Below are 17,818 nucleotides of genomic sequence, written 5' to 3' on the forward strand. Positions count from 1 at the left end.
TTTTTGTTTGTCAGCGTGGATGCAAGCCTCATCGGTTCATTACCAAACAGTCAATAGTTAATGCATCTGGATGACAAGGGTTTTCGGACCCTCAAGAGATGTCAGACAACTCCCTAATCTCACCCCTCGTAGTCACTTATCGGAGAAACTTTCAAAGTGGCGGTGCCAGGCCTCTTACCCCATGTATCAGTGGATGATCTACCGGATATTAGGCTCTGGGGTCGATGCAGCCAAGAGGACGGATTGTAGTATTATTCACCTAGCCAGCAATAGCATTGGTCTTGCAGAAGCGCGGATGAGGCTCTCAGTGCACCACACACGTCCATTCGCATTTCAGAGTGTTACAGCAGCCAGTAGGCGATGACTCAGCCCGTTAGTCGGGGTTCATAGAGGCCAAGCGTTATTCGCATCATAAACTCCAAACTTGCCCGTGCTTGATCTGCAAAAGTAACCATCATCTGGACTCTCGCGTTCTGAAGTGACCATAATCTCCGTTGTACTTCCCGACGAGTGTTCGCCTCCCCGGCTCACTCGGTGACCCTGTATGTCTCAGTTAGCCAATGTCAAAAATTATATGGACCGTATCTGGGCAAGGAATTACTCACAGCAGTTCACCATGAGAGAAGCAACATTGAATATCAGTTCCACCTCACAGTAAAGCTTCTTTACTCTTGGGTTGTAATCCAGCGGTTTATCAAACTCGATTTTGCAGAGGAAGTTATCTGGTTGAAACGACACGTTGGTTAGCATTGGATCATCTCCAGCATATTGCAACCCCCCAATGTGACTTGGATATGGACATGTCTTGCCATGACTGGGAAACCGTTGGCCTCTTGAGTCTTCTGAGACTATGAGCGTAATGTGCGGCTTTTCACTATTTTCGCGGAACTGTTCCAGGAAACAGGTATGCCTGACAGGCTCCTCGAGAATTTTGTCACCCTGAAGCTCCGGTCAGTTTATGTGAGCAGAAGAAAAAGAGATCAAGAGAGAAGGTCAAGAAATGCACCGCATCAAGCACACTTGGATTACTCTTCGCTTACCTTCTGTATTAACCACTTGACTTCTTCCTTGTATCGATTACCGCCTATTTCCTTCACATGGTTACCTTGGTTGGCTAAAAAATGCGTTAGATAAAACTTTTTGTACGGTTTGTACTCTAGGATGCCGTAGTTGCCGTTGCACTTCTGCGTGCGAAAGATTGTGTAGAGCCTGTTCTTCAGCAGGCCCTTGCATACACACAACTGCGGCTCGTCAATTATGCGCACTTCTGGCGCTGGGCCAAGGGTGTCCTCTTGTTGAGCAAGGTACTCGGAGATTCTCTGCGTGATGTATTCGGATCGGCCAAGACCTCCGGACATCAGTATGACCGAAACGTCGTCTGTGGCATTGTTTGGTGACCTGGAGCCACCGTGGCCATTGCCGCGATACCGCAACTCGTCTCGTGCTCGCTGAATCAGCTTGTTCAAGCCCGGCAAAGTTTCAGGTCGACCTTTTCGGATGAAGGAACGGTCTTGGATGACTGTGTCGAAGATGTTGGCTAGCTCGCTCCTGTGAAGATCGTCCCTGGTTAGTTCTTGAGCTGGAGAATAGAGTAATAATAGAAATTTGGAGAGGCGCCAGCGGGCATCACCAACCACTTGAATTTCATCGAATCATTGACTACCCCGTAAACTTGTGTGTCTTGAGGCAAGTCGATGGCACAGGATTCCGGTAGTGGTACCGTGAAGAAATGGTGGCTTCTAGCCTTGTCCAGGTTCAACAACCCCTTGAAGTTTTGGAATTCAGGCGAATCCCGCATCTGTCGAGCCATCTCTTTAATGTTCCACTCTTTCTGTATCTTCGCCTCCTCGTGAAGACATATCAGCTTTCTCACGGTCAGATCCTCAAAGCCGCGGTCGATATGGGTGGCGCCCAAGTCTTCTCCCATCGGGGCGCTCAATGGGTCCATTTCGAATTGTAGGCCCCTGGACTGTCCCATCTTGAGTAGGCAGAGATCCTAGATGACGAAATCTGTCAGAAGAGTCTTAAAGAGTCGGAAATGAAACTCTGAAAAAAGAGGGTATTGACTACTGACCGTGGTGCCGCCACCGGCATCGACTATCAAGATGGTTTTCCCGCTCTGTACGTCCCCTTGGTGTTGGCTCATTACGTTGTCATGGTCTATGTTTTGGGACGACTGACCTGTACTAAATCTTCATGCGTGGCGAGAGCATACGCTGCGGCAGCCTCGGGTTCTTTCATGGCAATTTTGACAACGCGTCTATCACCTTCGAACCTCGCTTCTTTGGCAACCATCTTCAGGCTGTCGGCAACCATGCCCAAGGTCTCATTGGGTCGGTTCCAGGTGGCCGGTACGCTGAAAATAAACTCGATTTGCGCAAGGTTCCAGTCCAATCCATTCCTCTGCAACATAGGGGAGAGGACTGACTCAATAGACGCGTACAGTTCGTCAAGGAAGATTCTGTACAGAACATAGGTCTCGGTGTCACCAGAAGTCCTTGGCCAGAGCGGTCCAGCGTCCCGGTCCTTGGATGAGAGGTTGGCGGGGAAGTCCTTCTTGAACCACTTGTAGAACTTCATGTCTGGATTCTTTTCGTCTTCCTTACGAGGGAAACCAACGAATTGAGGTGCCTCTTGCATGATGACGTGGCCCTTCTCGTAACCCAACAATGTAGGCACATAGTCTGCTTCATCCTCTTTACCACCCATTTTTGGCCAGTTTTGAATCGCATTGATGACGCCAAAATCGTCATCGTGTCTGATAGTGTAGGCAACCTTGGTGTCTGTTGGTGTGGCAACGACAGCCCTATGAATTAGCACTGGCTTGTTCGTGATGATGAGAAGTGGGATTTAGTAGTACGCACAGCACATTCCAACATCTATGCCAATAATGACATCGGGAGCCCGGTTCCCGTGTACACGCCGCGGCCAAAGGATTCGTTCCATCGTTCAGTATGGATCTGCGTCTCTGCAACAACTGTGGTTGTTTCAAAAAAGAAGCTGATAAAGGTCAAGAGGTGGCGGACTGAAAGATTGCCATCCGCATTTGAGGGCTACACTGCTTATAAGAATCCTTCCGCAGTCGGCGCGGCTGGATCCTGGCATTGGTCCGGATATCGGTCTTCCTCTTGACACATAGCTTTTGGCGCTACATAATCGTCGAGCTGAGGATTGGGTACAGTAAATTGGTGTAAGGGGAGTTGAAAGGCGGCGGAAATGTTACTCAAGTTGGTAAAGCTGCCACCGGGAAAGATCCAGGCGTCTGCCAGGCCTGGCATGCAACATCGAGCTTTTGCTGTCGATCGAATCTCGGGCTCTCTTGGATCGCGTCAAACAAAAATATACGGCAAGCCGCAACTGGGCTGTACCTGTGTGATGCGATGGACAGCTTGGCATAGTATGATGCCGTCAAGTAGTAGGTAGGCCCCTACACAGAACACACACGCGCGCGCGCTGCATGCTTTATTGGTGCATTACAAATGCGTTATCTTGACCGGAGTCGCAAATGGTTGGTGAGAACTGTGTTTTCGCCCGACGCAGGTCAGCATGCGGCGACCCAAATGTCACATCGAGAAGCGCCCCCAATTCAGCCCATGTCAGCTACTCGGCATGTATATATGTATGTACCCTAGCAGTCGTTTTTCCCGCAAAAATGTAAGGACGGTGAATGGCTAGCCTGATCACCATGGGCTTGCTTTGCTCATGAAAGGGTAGTCTTGGATCCCCCCGAACTTCGTGCTCTTCTGGCATCTGGGCTTTGTCGTTTTCTTCTGCACATGCCTTTGCGTTCGTCGTCGAAATCCTATCAATACAACAAAATTCCAAAGTGCAGAGCGGTCAGAATGGCGACGGTAGCGCCAGTATGCATCATTTATTTTACGTTGTATGGGCTAACATCCACCGCTTCTAATTTCACGATATCAGACCATGCCAAAACATTTGATACAACATGGCCTGCATCTGCTGGCCAGTTGACATTGCATGCCGTTGCACCACCAACTCCCACACCGGTTACGACGACGGCAATACCATTGTGCAGTCTTTTCTATAAATTAGAGAATACTGCAACATCTAGCAATACGACTCGAACGATATATGTTCCACCTGCCGGCGGCACTGCCGAACCAGTTTCACTTACCTGGAGCTCAATAGGTGGCTCTGTTGCATTGGATATCGTTCTCCCATCGACTCCAACATCAAGTTCTTCATGGTCAATCGCCACGTCAAATACTTCTATAAGCTCCACGTTGGTTCTTGGGTCAGACTCTGCATCAACAACCTCGTCCGGCATTCCTACCGCAGGCTCCAACTGCCCCTATCCTGGCGATCCAGGACTAGCCACGGGACCGGCGGTCGGTCTGGCTTTCGGTTGTCTCTTTGCCGGTGCCCTTCTTGCTCTGGCACTAGGGTTATTCTGCTTCAGAAGATACGCGCGAGGTCAGCCTGGCAGCCGAAGCCAAGGTGGCGGCGGCGCCATACCCTTGGCGCCTTCATCAACCAACAGTTTGACGCGTGTTTTTGAAAAGCTCCCAGCGCCCATCACGCATACCGAGTTCAAGCAAGAAGCTTTGCAGTGGAACATCAGCATCAAGAACTACCTCGAAAACCATGCAGATCTAGTCAGTGATCTGAGAGGGGCTGGCGGCCAAATTCTTCCCGCGACTGAGCAGCTGAATATACTGGCTGGACACAACGCGCCCTGGCACCGCCTGCTACGCGACAAAACAAGCCGTTACAGTGGATTGCGTATGTTTATTGCTCGTATCATCGCCAACGGAGTCAATCCCGAGACCGCTGCCGAGACAAGCCTGCTTCCAAAGAACGTCTTACGGTCATACCAAGACATCGTGGCTAGCGGAAAGCAAAATCGTAAGTTTTTAGTTTTTTTGGCTGCATTTAGATCTTGAGCCTTTCTCCGTTATCCTCAGATATACCTACTTCAACTAACCTCAAGCTTTTCTTGACCTAGACAACGTGCCCCTTATGCACAATATCTGGCGTGCCATGACAATGAACCTGATATCCACAACATATCAGACCTCCAATATCGCCTCGTTAGCAGCCGGCCCTCTGTTCCCATCCATTCAAGAGACAGCAAAGACAATCCACGACGCTCTCAATCCACTACTTCTGCGCCATTCCGAGCCCGAAGTAGCCAGTGAGGTCAACTCGCTGGCGGACGTTGTCGCCAAGGGCACCCTGTTAGGGTTGCACATGTTTGAGCAGAGCAACCCCACGAGCTTCTTTTGGCATCCCAGTGGTGAGCAGCGTGATCGGTCCTCCGAGAATACCTTGATTGTGTTTCCCGGCATCAGACAGCGGAGGGTGCAGCCAGGGTCAAGAGAGCCGAAGCACGAGTCTGTCATTGTCCAGCCTGTACGGGCCTAATGCTTCTCTTGTCACTACTGTGACTATGAAACAAGCAGACATTTTGCCTTTCTGAGTCATTATCCGGCACAGATAATTCGATGAGCCTCACTTTTCTTAATTTAGTCTTTGTGATAAACTACTAAAATGTCAAAGATATTCCCTATTATGAGATTTATTGAGAGGCAAAGGGGAAAAAGAAGCCTGCCTGTGTGAGACACGTGAAGAAAAAGGGGAGAAAAAAAGAGAAGAGTGAATAGACAGCACATTATAGATCTTATCCACTAACTATGAATTAAAGGTAGGCTCTGATCGCTCTTAGGGGAAAAGAAATATTACATCTTTACAGCGCCTTTCAATTCTTGACACATCACACAATCTTGGCATATCATTCCACTACAAGAAACCTGTCTACAGAGTCTGAGTAGGATTGATGAGCAAGGTTCCGCTCTTAAACCCCAGCATTTGCATAAAGCCCATGATACCAACGAGACCTGCATGCGCGGCATTCAGCTGTCTCTCGAGACTTGCCATTTTTCTGCTGTTCTTTATGACTTTTTTGATTTTAGGAGGCGCGCCGCCGTTGCCGCTGGCAGGCATCTTGTGCTCGAGGTACGAGTTGAAGTCGAGTAAGGCCTGGGACGCGTCGCGCCGCACCTCTTGGATCCAGGTGGTGTGGTACTGGGAGCAGCTCTTAAGCTTCTCATCAACGTCCTCCTGTAGTCGGGAGACGTAGTGGAGGTCGCGGCGTACATTGCCAGAGAGGTTGACCAGAACCTTTGCGGGTATGAGCGTGCTTGCGCGCTGCCCGGAGTTCTCCTGAGAAGAGACGGCGTGTGAGAATGTCTCGATAAAGGGAAAACGGCTGGCTACTGGTTGCATTGTGGTGGATGGCATCTTCGTAGCGGCAGGTCGGGAGAGATGAAGACGAGAGCTTGTTTGCAGAACAGAATGTAGCAAGGCAACTCTAACAGTGGTCTCTTTTCAAGCCATAAGAATGTCGATGGGTCCGATTGTGTGACGTTTCTGTGTATAAGCAGGCGGATAGCTAGGACAAGACGAATGTGTACGGCTCAGGCAGTGGTTGGTGGAATTACAATCCATGCAAGCACTTTACCAGATGTACCCATTAAGTATTGAGATCTTGAGTACTTGTTGTGTTTAATTACCTGCCTATCTAAGAAATTACCAAGGCCGAAGGCAATAACGGAGGTTTGGGGGCACAACGGGGTCTCCGCGCGTCTCTATGCATGCCAAGAACCCTACAATGTTCCGCCCGTGGTATAGGTGTGCCCATTCAGCCTAATCCAGCCGCAATGCTAGTCCTATTTCTGTACAATCGTCCGCCAGCTCCATCTGCCGTCCTCAAGTGAATGTGTGATTTTTTGCTCAGCCTTGTGCAGACGGTAGACCGTACCTTGATGTATTAATCTTGTCTATTACCTACTTACATTTGCTTAGCAAGGGCAGACCAACCGCATAATTTTAATGGAGTCTAGTGTGCTTTGCGACCACAGCCCAGCTCAGCCTTCAAAATCCTTCGGATAAAGCACTACACAGCCATGCAGGCCTATCTCACTGGCTTTGACTCCATGTAAAGGCGTGCAGGAGGGTTGTACAAGGCTCCAGGATGCAGTTGACCTGAAGTACTGGTACCCTCCAACAGATAAGACTTGTCACTAGGGTCAGTCCGGGGGTCGGGGGTACTTTAGATGGGCTTTAAATAGACAAGGCTCGGATGCACTCCGGGTGGCTTTGCAGTCATCCGCCCTCGTATAGGAATTACCGGACCGTATTCCATGCTGACCGGCAACCTTGATAGAACGAGGAGGAGAGGTATGTAACGCACACCTAGGGAGTGACTTCGAGAAATAGTGATTGGTAAGTATGTGATATTTTCATACTTTTGTAGCAACAACTAGGCTCCAGAAAGATTGGTGGTGGGTTCTGATTTAGGCTGGCGTAAGCCTGCAGGGCAGGCAAGGACGGAAGCGCAGCCTGATGGGAACAAGGGCTCGTAGATGGAAATTCAAGAGAACCTGGGTTAGACTGGCTGTCAGACGGAGGAAATCAGGCCAGCTGAAGCTGATTTATTTATTGGGCAAGCCCCTCCAGACCACACGCGGAGGGACACATCATGCAAGCTGAGTACTTAACAACACGGAGACAACATTAGACACCAACCGTCAACATGAGCTCAACACAAGAATTAGCGAGCAACGATATTCCAGTCGTATTCGAGGGGACAGGCGAGGATTGGTAAGACTTGATCTCCTAATGACTTACAGCTTATATCTCACAGCATTTCTTACTAATTCGCTACCAGGCCCATCATTGCTGTAATGGGCGTGACAGGGGCAGGGAAGAGCACCTTCATATCCGAGCTTGTCAACAACAAAAATATCATCATAGGCCACACCCTCAAGTCTGGTATGTAGCGCAGGGCCATGAAGTTGGTTTTTTTGTTTCTTCTCTTGTCTCATTGTCGTTTCTTGGTGTGCACACTCTGACTCCGGGCTATCATGAGACAGAAACGAAGCTCACAGCCGCCTACTACTTGGATCATGAAGTCCACGGTCGGATCGAGCTCCTCGACACGCCGGGATTCGACGACACTTTTTCCGCCGATACGGAGGTGCTGCGTGAGATCGCAGCCCGCATGTCCAGAATGTACGAGGACGGCAAGAAGCTTGCGGGCATCATATACCTGCATCGCATATCCGACAACCGCATGACGGGCTCCGCTCTCCGGAACCTGCGTATGTTCAAAGAACTCTGCGGCGAGAACGCATACAAGCACGTTGTCTTGGCTACGAGCATGTGGTCCAAGGAGAACTTTGGCGTGGCGAAACGGCGGGAGCACGAGTTGATTGGTGATGGTGGCTTCTGGGCCGAGATGGCCACGAGGGGGAGCCCAGTTCGGCGATGGCACAACTGCGATTCGGCATTCGAGGTTATCGACCTGCTCATGTCGGAGAAGGAGGCACACGGTCCTGCCACGCTGCAGATCCAGCGCGAGCTCGTCGATGAACAGAAGCGTTTGGAGCGCACTGCGGCAGGTCAAGAGGTGGACCGCGAGCTGAACAAGATTCGCGACATGTTTGAAAAGCAACTGCAGCGTTTACGCGACGAGAACAGGGTCGCCATGGACGAACAGGACGTCGAGTGGCAGACGGCCCTGCTCGAGCAACGGAAAGAGCTCGAGAAGCAGCAACACCTCATCGAGGATGGACAAAAGGCCATGCAAGTGAGTGTCGCGGAGCTGCACGAGGAGAACAGGGAAAAGTACAGCCGGGAGATTTTGCGGCTTAAGGACGAGTTGGAAAGGGCGAAGCTGGCTACGGAGACAAAGGAGGCAGAGATTGAGGCAAACACAAACAGGTATGAGAGCCTACTAAAGAAACTAGGCGGCAAAACAGAATCGGAACAGAACGACGAGGATCAAAAGGAGCTACAAGACACTGAAGAAGAAAAAAAGAAACTTTTGGAGGAGCTTGAAAAGAAGAAAAAGGAGCAGAGCAAGCTCACTGCATGGTTGTTGTTGCTTGGCCATATGATTGCAACAGCTACAAGCATAGCAGTGCAACTTGTCGTGTAGATTGCTAATTTAACACCTTGTGTATATTAAAATAACATAGGGTAGGAATAGGGAATGGAATGCTTTAGTTTTCTCTGCCGCAAAAAGAGTAGCTCTCATAGTCACATGTGGTAAAATTTACCTTTAGGTATAGATAAAGAAGTTACATTTTTAAACACAATAACCCAATAGTTATTTAGCCGGCCTAAACGAATGCCTCAAGTTGAATGCAGCCCTAGTAACCTTTCCCAAGACAGTTTAGGGACGATTCGTCAGTTACTTCCTAATGCTTAATTTAGGCAAGGCACGTCGGTCCGTCAAGTGTACCATTCTTTGCAAGTGTTACATTAACTAGGGAATAAGGGGATACTTAATTATCTCGCGATAGCAACGGTCATTGTAAAAGTGGTGATATTACTTGTAGAAGTTGTTGTGATAGATAAAGTGGAATTTGGACTGGGTGGTTGAGAGAGTATATCTCCAGAGCTGGTGGAGAATCCGTATAGTTTCATCTGCCACAATGAAGTACATTATGTGAATATTATGTACTGTACTTCACCAAAGGTGATCCGGATATCAACAGCAAGATAGAGGGAAGTTTTATAGTCCTTGACCTAGAAACCATAAGGAGGACTGACTGTAGGTTTCAAACTCTCATCATCCAATTGCACCAATACTCTGTTCAATCTTTCCCTGGGCCATGGTGAAAACCTGCAATCCCGGTTGGTGTGCAGACTTGGAGAAAACTAGAGCAAGAAGCAGTCTCAATCCAGCGCTAACGCATCCATAGCACCGACGCTCAGCAATGCAATTTAAGGAGAAGTTGAAAGGGAAATCAGGTTTTGCAAAAAGATTTCCGTTATTAGCCATTGATTTCAGTGCATCCTAACGCTCAAGTAACCGCGAACCAGCCTTTAGGTCCGCAGGGCCACAGACCCATCCCGTATCTCAGAACATTAAGAGCCCGCCCGCTCACTATGAGAAAAAAGGAATTGTGTTTGGTCCAGATGAAACCGGTTCTTTACGAACAAGCACCGAAGTGAGCGAAACGAAGTAAACGGTGACCCGGCTCTGTTCCTCCCTGTCTGTGGGAAAATCTCAGGGGGCCGGAAGGCACCAGCGACCCGGACCGGCTGTGGCTCTTCGAGGCGGCAACCCGGACAGGCTTTTGGTACACGTATCTCGAGAGGACACCAAAGCCACAGTCCCACTGGAACATTCCAAGACAAACTTGCAGATTCCCTTAGCCATCCCACCCACACAGCATGTTTCTAAATCTTTACATCTGCGTTGCAATACGAACCACCTTCCAAGAGCGTTTCGTGCGAGTCACATTCCTATGCGGGCAGAAACGCAAGATAGGGATAGGATACGACGCTGATGATGAAATTTGGTGATGTCGTTGAAGTTACATTCTGGTGAAACCGAATTCTTGTGCCTGAAGCGGCGAGGGGGTTTGAAGATGGGAGGCATGCCTACAAAGAGCCGATAGCCTACACCGTTGCCTACCTAAGTCAATCCGACAACGCAGCGCGTGAAGCAGTTGTAAGAAAAGACGGATCAACGACGAGAGATGTATTGTAGACATCAAACTAGGTCCCAGCCGCATCAAAGCTCACATATGACCTCGCTGCGTCTCATCACCTCCAACCTAAAGCTGCCATCTTACCTTGCAGCATGCCTTCGGAAGAGCTGATGCCCATATAGCGCGTGTTGCATCTGCCTGCCAACCATCACCCGAGCCTTCGAATATTGGCCGACTACTTCAGCGAAGCAAGTTTCGAATCAATGATAAAAGTAGTACATTTGAAAATATATCGGGCTGTGGCTAGCTAATGTGGTTCGACCTCTATTCAACTCCTTAAATACCAAGCTATTATTATCTGCATTATCGCATCCAGCCAGCCAAACAAGCAGCCGACAATAGTATGCTGTTGTATTTGAAATACCATAGTCAACTCTGCGTAAGTCTACGGTTCTCTGGTGTCAGCCACGATCATCTAGCAAGCTTAGGCAAAACACCCAACACATCAATGCCCAATGTTATATATTGAAGGTCTAGCAGCGTTTGAAGCGGATAAATAAGACTAGACGACAAACTAAGCTCAAAAGAGCAAGAAGCATAAATGCCCCCCAGACCATCATTTAATGATGAACAGCCACAAGTGTTTCTACAGCAGTTGCCCATGGTTGGAAAGTGAGGGACCAGTTTGCTGGTTTCGTCTTAGGCTTGCATGGGTCCCGAAACCGCCACTGATCCTCTTCTCTGCGATTTTCGCTGGAGAGTGGATTGAATGGGAAATTGGGGCAAACCTCAACTCTCAGCCACACGCAGACGTCAATCAAAACTCCGAGTTCAAGGGACGATCCGTCGTTCATTGTTCCCTCGATTTGTGCAGAAAGGATCAAATCGCGCAGCTCCACCACCTGGGCCGTCTACATGCGCTACATCCATTGTCTCACCACTGAATCCCTTTTCATCCGTAGAAGGAGCTTGTACGGGATTAACGGCACTTATACCAGACACTCATTCTCCTCACCACTGATGTTTCTTGGTCGAATGCAGTAAGGCTAGATGATTCACCTGTCAAAGTCTTCCCTCGAGTCTCGCACAGGAGCAAAATGGTGGAAGCCCCTGAAGTATAGACCTGGGGATGGGAAGTCACAAAACACGAATTTCTCTGACTCTGTTTTGGGTGGATGTTCATATCGGCCATCCCATTGATGGCGCAAACAAGCTTTCCAGCTTCAATTTCGACATGTTTTGCTAAATCAGTCGACGCCACCATGGCGGCTCACCAGTCGGAATCTGCGCGCTCATGAACATCGACTATATATAAGGTGGAAACTTTGCTCTGTCCAAGACGTTACTTCTTCTTACCATTCCATCCCATCTTACTCCAGTCGATCATTGTCACTTTGAAGCAAGTCTTCTCTTTCGTTCATTCTTGAGAACAAGTTCTCCATTTACCCAAACTCTTTCCGTTCCTTGTCAATATCTTCCAAGAAACCAACCAACCAACCAGCATCAATTCAACCCCACAACTGTCAAGATGAAGGTCTTCGTTTTCGCTACCGCTCTCACTGCCTTCTCGGCTGGCGCTTTCGCCCATAGGGGCGGATTTGAAACCCCCAACAAAGCCCCTACCAGCGGGGGCGGCGGCGGCGGTGATGATAACGGCATTGGCGGCTTCCTCCCCACCGGACTCCCTGAAATTGGTAACGGAGGAGGGATAAAAGGCATCCTCCCAACTGGACTCTTGGGTGGAAACAACAAGGGTGACGCAAGCCCTACCAAAGCCTATGGTGGTGCTGGCGGAGATGGGTTTGGCGATGTTCTCCCAACCGGACTTCTTGGCGGTGGTAACAAGGGCAACATCCTCCCAACTGGTCTCCCTGGTGGTGACATTGGAAGTGGGCTTGATGGCATCCTTCCGACTGGACTCCTTGGCGGTGGTAACAAAGGCAACATCCTCCCAACTGGTCTCCCTGGTGGTCAATTTGGAAGTGAGATTGATGGCATACTTCCCACCGATCTTCTGGGTGGTGACAAGGGCAACATCCTCCCAACCGGGCTCCCTGGTGGTGGCATTGGAAAGGGGTTCGACGGCATCCTTCCTACCGGTCTTCTGGGTGGCAACAAGGGCAACATTCTTCCAACCGGGCTCCCTGTTGGAAACGGGATTGACGACATTCTCCCAACTGACCTTCTGGGTGGAAACAACAAAGGAAATGCAAACCCTACCAGAGCCTACGACGACAGCGAAAAGAACAACGCGATTCCTACCGAACTACCAGGTGTTGGCAAGGGTGCTGGCCTCGACGATATACTTCCCACCGGGTTCCCCAGCTTCGGTGGTGGCAATGCTCCCTCTGGCTTCCAGACCCGCGTCCGGGCTACCGGAACTCGTGGTAGCCACGGCCACGGCCACGGCTCTGCCACCCCTACGAAAGCTTACTAGATAAGAAACTCGAGTTCCACAGGGCTCAGCAGACTGCTTACGCTTGCAAAGAGCCCTCATTAAGTGAATACATTCTTACAGCTGAATCTTCGGTCTAAAAGTTGCTACAGTCATGATAATGGTTGCCGGTGATTTGCTGATCTGAACATGGATATTTCCCTAAGCCTACACATCCTGCAGCAGTTGTTACTTTCTGTGAATAGGAGAGCAGCGCAGGATTTCAAGGTCTCAAATTCCGTTGCCTACTGGTGGTTTTTCCTGTTAACTATTTCACCGAATAAGTCCCCTAGGTTTTTCCATCGCAGCAGTCCCCAAAGAATAATGCTACAATTCCACCGCTCTGTCAGCGGCATCAATTCCTGACATTCACTACACTTTTGATGAAGAGTCCTTCTACTGCAACCTCAACCAGGAATCTCGACACACTAGACACACTTAGAATGTCGATTATGCGCGTATGCTTAACTAAGGCTAAAAATGCTGCTGTAGCCGGCCGGCTTGCAGACAAAGTGCAATAGGGAGCGCTTACTAAAGCTTAGTAAGCGCTTTGCGTCCACCAGCCACTATTGCACCAGCCACAGAGGCTGTGCAGGACCTCCTGCGATATATTGTCTACGAGGCTATGATCCTCGAATGCGTACTTGATGTTTGTCCAACCTATGAAGGCCTTGGACAGCCACGGTAGGTTAGATTATAAGTCCCCGACACCTGCTGTCGACATCACCACAATGCGATAAATGCCGGCATGCTCTAGAATCTCGCAAACATTGGCGTACGAGTCGGCAAGGAACGGAGGAGGTGAAATCTGAAGTGCGATAGGGCTATTTGACTTGCACACGGTTTTCAGCGTGATAATAGCAGTAGAAGGTGTCAGGTAAGACGCCACGGAGAGTGTTGTTTCTATTTCGGCCTCTGATAGTGGCGAGCCAATGACGACGGTGAGGCTAGGACGAGGAGTGAGGCCGTCAGAGGTACGAACGAGGGCTACTGCTGTGTGACCTTAAAGGAGTATTTAGGATACGCCATGCTTGAAGGTCCGCCAGTGGCGCCAAAGAGTAGGAAATACATAATGTCCGACAATGCAAGAAACCGTCGAGTACTCATCTGTATGAGCTTATGGGAGGAAAGAAAAACTTCGTCAGGAAAAGGTGGCGGGTTTTGCGGATGCATTCATGAGCTTGAACACCATGTGCATGAACCTGAGTCCTAAATATTCGCTTTTTTGCTGATAACCAACTTGGCAGTGGCCTCACCCCCGAGAAGACAGGCAATGTGCAAAAACGGCCCTAAATGCCTCCTTGACCGGAGAACGTCTTCCCCGTGGCTAAGCAGCATAGTCACGATAGGACTAGGAAACATATTGTATGAGAGGCCCTTCAGCAGGAACATATGCCTGTAGATAGGACTGGACGATTTGTGCAATAGATGGCAGCCGGTTTCGGAGACATCTATGGGAGGCATGGCGATACGAAAAGTATATACGTTTGACATTTTCGATCAGAATCTTGATAAATTTTGAAAATGCGTGGTAGGAATAAAGAAATAAGGATAGACAACGCATCTCAACGATTGGCGAGCTATGTGTCTCGATATAAGATTGTGAGACAAGGTGTCGCCTGAGATGCTTGTTGATAGTCGCTCTAACGTGATAATCATTCTCCTCGACTATGTACAGATGCCATTTCACAGCCTTCCTCAATACAAGACGCGCAGAAAGCCCCCTTGCATATGGGACATCTATTCAAAGCACCGCCTTCTTCCCCCTCAAGAGATTCGCCGCAATTGGCGCAAGACGTGGCAGTCTCATCCAGGAACTAAAGAGGATCATCCCGAAGGGAAGCTGAGGCGTGCCCAAACAAGGCACGAACTGTCTCGTAGTCCTCCAGAGCCTTATCCGGGGGGGGAAGCCACCGGATTGTCTTCTTGCCGGCGCTCGTACCCGTTTTGCACAACATGGCAGCCTGGTCACGGACGAGAAAGATGAAGAGGCCCCCAGACCTGCGATGAGCCTAGTTTTCTTCGCCGGGATTGTCTTCATCGGGACCATGCGCAGGTTTTCCCCTTTTGCGGCACAGCAGGGCCAATTCTCGCCAGCCGAAGCACAGTCTATATCCCATGATTGAAGCAGGACATGTGAGTTGATGGGCTCTGAGTTCGTTGCGTCCAGGCGTTGTGTGAGTTTACTGATATTCTCGCTTGTGTATGCAAATCTCGCGGTTTTCACTCTGCTAGTGTACGCCGCGATACCGCAAGCTCAAAGCCCTTTGCAGAACAGCACGAAAGAGGGGCAATAGGCTGAGTAAAGGGGGAGATTGTGTGTTAAGGTGGCACCGCAGCGAATGGCTGTTTGAGCTTCGTCAACCACGAGATGCAATCCGGTCGAATGATCGAATGGCACGCCTGGCAGAAATTTTCCCATTCGTCTTTCGTTAATAGCCGGCCCGCCGATGACGAGACGATTTCGATGATGACGGCGACAATATCATGAGCCTTAAGATTCGAGAGACAATGCATGAGACAAGGGAGGGACTGTAGTTAAGCTGGAGTCTAGAGCTTGGGCACCTGGTCGGAAGCCGTCTCTCTAATGAAGGGTACTGTGCATATTGCAGCCTCAAGGACAATCTGGAGTAAGGAAGATCGACTGGACGAAACGCTCTATAGAAGTACGGATGACTTACTAGACCCCGCGGCCTACCCCATAAGAACTGGGACGAAAGGCAACAATGCACCCACCTGAATCTGCTTAACCGACAGCTTCTGGACTGATGGATAGATCGACTCCAATTCGAGTGCGCGTTTAGCAGGCAAAAATCACAAGGATTTACATAGGAGATGTGGGCGTGAAAGGAGAGGGACTGCGCCACCAACGAAAGCATTGCCAGTAGAATTAGAATGCGAACTCATCCTCAGCAAATATCAAATGTACAAATGTTATTTTACCTACGCCCTTGATCGTTTGTTGAGAAAAGCAGGCGATTTTGCATCCTCCACAACTCAGTCGGATAGGGATGTGTCTGATCGTCACTGCGATGCCCAACAAAGCCCTTCAATCAGGATATATGACGATACAGCGGGCCAAATGAGACATGTTTGAGCGGTTCGGTTCTGACGGCGCCGTCAGGAAATGCCATGGCCTAGAGGTTGTTAGACTCATCTGAATCAGCACCGTATTGAGACAAGGCGGACATTGTTTCTTGGACGGCGACAGCATAGGGTTTTGATCTCAATTTTTAGCCAGAGGATATAGAGCACACGTGGTTGGCTAGCAAAATGTGGCCCGCCGAGAGAATATATTCCCAAATGAGGCGTTATAATCCGTGATTGGTAACAACTCATTCTCGATGATGGCTCTGGTGATCTTCAGCACTAAGTGATAGATTAAGAAATTATATTATTCTAATATTGTAAACACCTGTACGCCTTCTAATATAATTGTTCCATGCCAATCCTTGCATACGTCTCAGTCACTCGTAAAATTGAAATCCCAGCCATCTACAGCTTTGAAAGACGCTCTCCTCGAGCAAGAGCCATATGACTCCGCGTGAAGGTGTCGTTCGCGATAGCTGCGCTGGTACTGAGATCCAGGGCCAGTGCAAAGGAGGCAATAACCCCAGCCAATCGACCTTTCATATCTGGCGCGGCGCATTCGAGAAGTTTAAGCGCCTCCTTCTGTGTAGAGTACCCAGTTCCGCCACCAACTGTCCCGACCGGTAAGGAGGGAATGTAGAGAGACATTGTCAAATTCTTCGTAACAGGGTCCAGCTCTGACGTGAGGTGGCTCCATGATCCTTCAGCGACGCTGGCAGGATCTTGTCCCGTCGAAATGAACATGGCGGCAATGATGTTCGTTGTGTTGAAGTTTGATCCAAACTGACCATTGCGAATGCCACCCTCTTTGGCAGCTTGATGTGTCCAATAGAGACGCTCGGTGCTGACACCCAGAATTGATTGGCTGGCTTCTGGCGTAAGTGTGCCCCAAGCCATGACTTCCACGCCTCTAGGAGTCTTGACGTTGCCCCAGGAAGGTTTCTTGTCGGACGACACGTTTCCTTCGATCAAGAACTCTCGAATAGAGAACTCTACCCGGCAAAGGCTCAGAAGCATGTCGCACGCATGCTTTGTAGCCTTTGTTACCATGTTCTGTCCAGCTGCACCTCCACAATGGTAGCTGCAAAAGAGATGGACCTGGGAACCAATGACGGAGGGTCTCAAGTCCTGGAGCCGTGCGTGTGAGCTCGTCGACTCGGCCCATTTTGCGAAGCTGGCGCGGAAAGACGGGATAGCACGAGCAAAGGCGAGTGCGTGGCCGGGATTATCGAATACAAACACGGGGGCTCGAGACATGCCTTCCGCAAGGATTTCGAAGTTCAAACCACCTGAAAGATTGAATGCCTTGCAGCCGCGGGAGCAACTAGCAACAAGGGTAGGTTCGTATGTCGCAAGAGGTGCAAAAAGAGTGGTGTCGAAGTTGGGGCCGGATATGTCCAACGGGCCCGCAAGGCCGAGTGGTACTTGGGAAAACCCAATTAGGTTTTCAACCTTGATACCCTTGAGAACAGAATCGTCTTTTGAGGTGCAAGACAGGTCGTAGTCGCTGACGAGAGAGCGGATTTTATCCGATCGGCTGCTTTGTCGACGCTGAGGTGCAGGTGCCGCCATCGGAGGAACAGACTGCCCGAAGCTTGTGTTGGATTCCATAATGAAGGTGTGTATCGTCTAATTCGAATGTAATGTGCAATCGTCTGGCTTTAATGATGCCACCAGATTGCTATTGCAATAGTATATGTACGATGAGAAGATGAGTGAGGGCTGTACTCTTCTCCATGAAGAAAGCAAGGCGCTTCTGGTCTTTCTTTATATTTTTTTCCTCCCGAATATTCCTTATCTTTGTTCCCCCCGTGCGATTCAATTG

The 17,818-nt window shown here is 49.6% G+C and overlaps 7 protein-coding genes across 7 annotated transcripts; 3 read left to right on the forward strand and 4 right to left on the reverse strand.

The window, feature by feature from the left end:
• Nucleotides 1-1,025: 1,025 nt before the first annotated feature.
• On the reverse strand, nucleotides 1,026-2,946 carry CDEST_15256 (uncharacterized protein; the record flags this gene model as incomplete). The annotated part of the gene is made up of 4 exons (XM_062931412.1): nucleotides 1,026-1,548; nucleotides 1,635-1,996; nucleotides 2,182-2,819; nucleotides 2,865-2,946. The coding sequence occupies 4 exons, from the start codon at nucleotides 2,944-2,946 to the stop codon at nucleotides 1,026-1,028; spliced, it is 1,605 nt and encodes a 534-aa protein (XP_062787463.1).
• An 896-nt stretch (nucleotides 2,947-3,842) lies between these two features.
• On the forward strand, nucleotides 3,843-5,388 carry CDEST_15257 (uncharacterized protein; the record flags this gene model as incomplete). The annotated part of the gene is made up of 2 exons (XM_062931413.1): nucleotides 3,843-4,869; nucleotides 4,970-5,388. The coding sequence occupies 2 exons, from the start codon at nucleotides 3,843-3,845 to the stop codon at nucleotides 5,386-5,388; spliced, it is 1,446 nt and encodes a 481-aa protein (XP_062787464.1).
• Nucleotides 5,389-5,778: 390 nt separating this feature from the next.
• CDEST_15258 (uncharacterized protein) lies at nucleotides 5,779-6,249 on the reverse strand (the record flags this gene model as incomplete). The annotated part of the gene is made up of 1 exon (XM_062931414.1): nucleotides 5,779-6,249. The coding sequence occupies one exon, from the start codon at nucleotides 6,247-6,249 to the stop codon at nucleotides 5,779-5,781; it is 471 nt and encodes a 156-aa protein (XP_062787465.1).
• A 1,309-nt stretch (nucleotides 6,250-7,558) lies between these two features.
• On the forward strand, nucleotides 7,559-8,965 carry CDEST_15259 (Putative GTP binding domain, P-loop containing nucleoside triphosphate hydrolase; the record flags this gene model as incomplete). Its single annotated transcript, XM_062931415.1, has 3 exons — nucleotides 7,559-7,626; nucleotides 7,694-7,797; nucleotides 7,899-8,965. The coding sequence occupies 3 exons, from the start codon at nucleotides 7,559-7,561 to the stop codon at nucleotides 8,963-8,965; spliced, it is 1,239 nt and encodes a 412-aa protein (XP_062787466.1).
• A 3,032-nt stretch (nucleotides 8,966-11,997) lies between these two features.
• Nucleotides 11,998-12,906, forward strand: CDEST_15260 (uncharacterized protein; the record flags this gene model as incomplete). The annotated part of the gene is made up of 1 exon (XM_062931416.1): nucleotides 11,998-12,906. The coding sequence occupies one exon, from the start codon at nucleotides 11,998-12,000 to the stop codon at nucleotides 12,904-12,906; it is 909 nt and encodes a 302-aa protein (XP_062787467.1).
• Nucleotides 12,907-14,647: 1,741 nt separating this feature from the next.
• Nucleotides 14,648-15,420, reverse strand: CDEST_15261 (uncharacterized protein; the record flags this gene model as incomplete). The annotated part of the gene is given in 3 exon segments (XM_062931417.1): nucleotides 14,648-15,116; nucleotides 15,131-15,201; nucleotides 15,238-15,420. The coding sequence occupies 3 exon segments, from the start codon at nucleotides 15,418-15,420 to the stop codon at nucleotides 14,648-14,650; spliced, it is 723 nt and encodes a 240-aa protein (XP_062787468.1).
• Nucleotides 15,421-16,398: 978 nt separating this feature from the next.
• On the reverse strand, nucleotides 16,399-17,604 carry CDEST_15262 (Putative hydroxymethylglutaryl-CoA reductase, class I/II; the record flags this gene model as incomplete). Its single annotated transcript, XM_062931418.1, has 1 exon — nucleotides 16,399-17,604. One exon carries the CDS (start codon nucleotides 17,602-17,604, stop codon nucleotides 16,399-16,401), a length of 1,206 nt encoding a protein of 401 aa, XP_062787469.1.
• Nucleotides 17,605-17,818: the final 214 nt, after the last annotated feature.

Source organism: Colletotrichum destructivum, chromosome 11 (assembly GCF_034447905.1).
Source record: "Colletotrichum destructivum chromosome 11, complete sequence".
NCBI classification, from domain to species: Eukaryota; Fungi; Ascomycota; class Sordariomycetes; order Glomerellales; family Glomerellaceae; genus Colletotrichum; species Colletotrichum destructivum.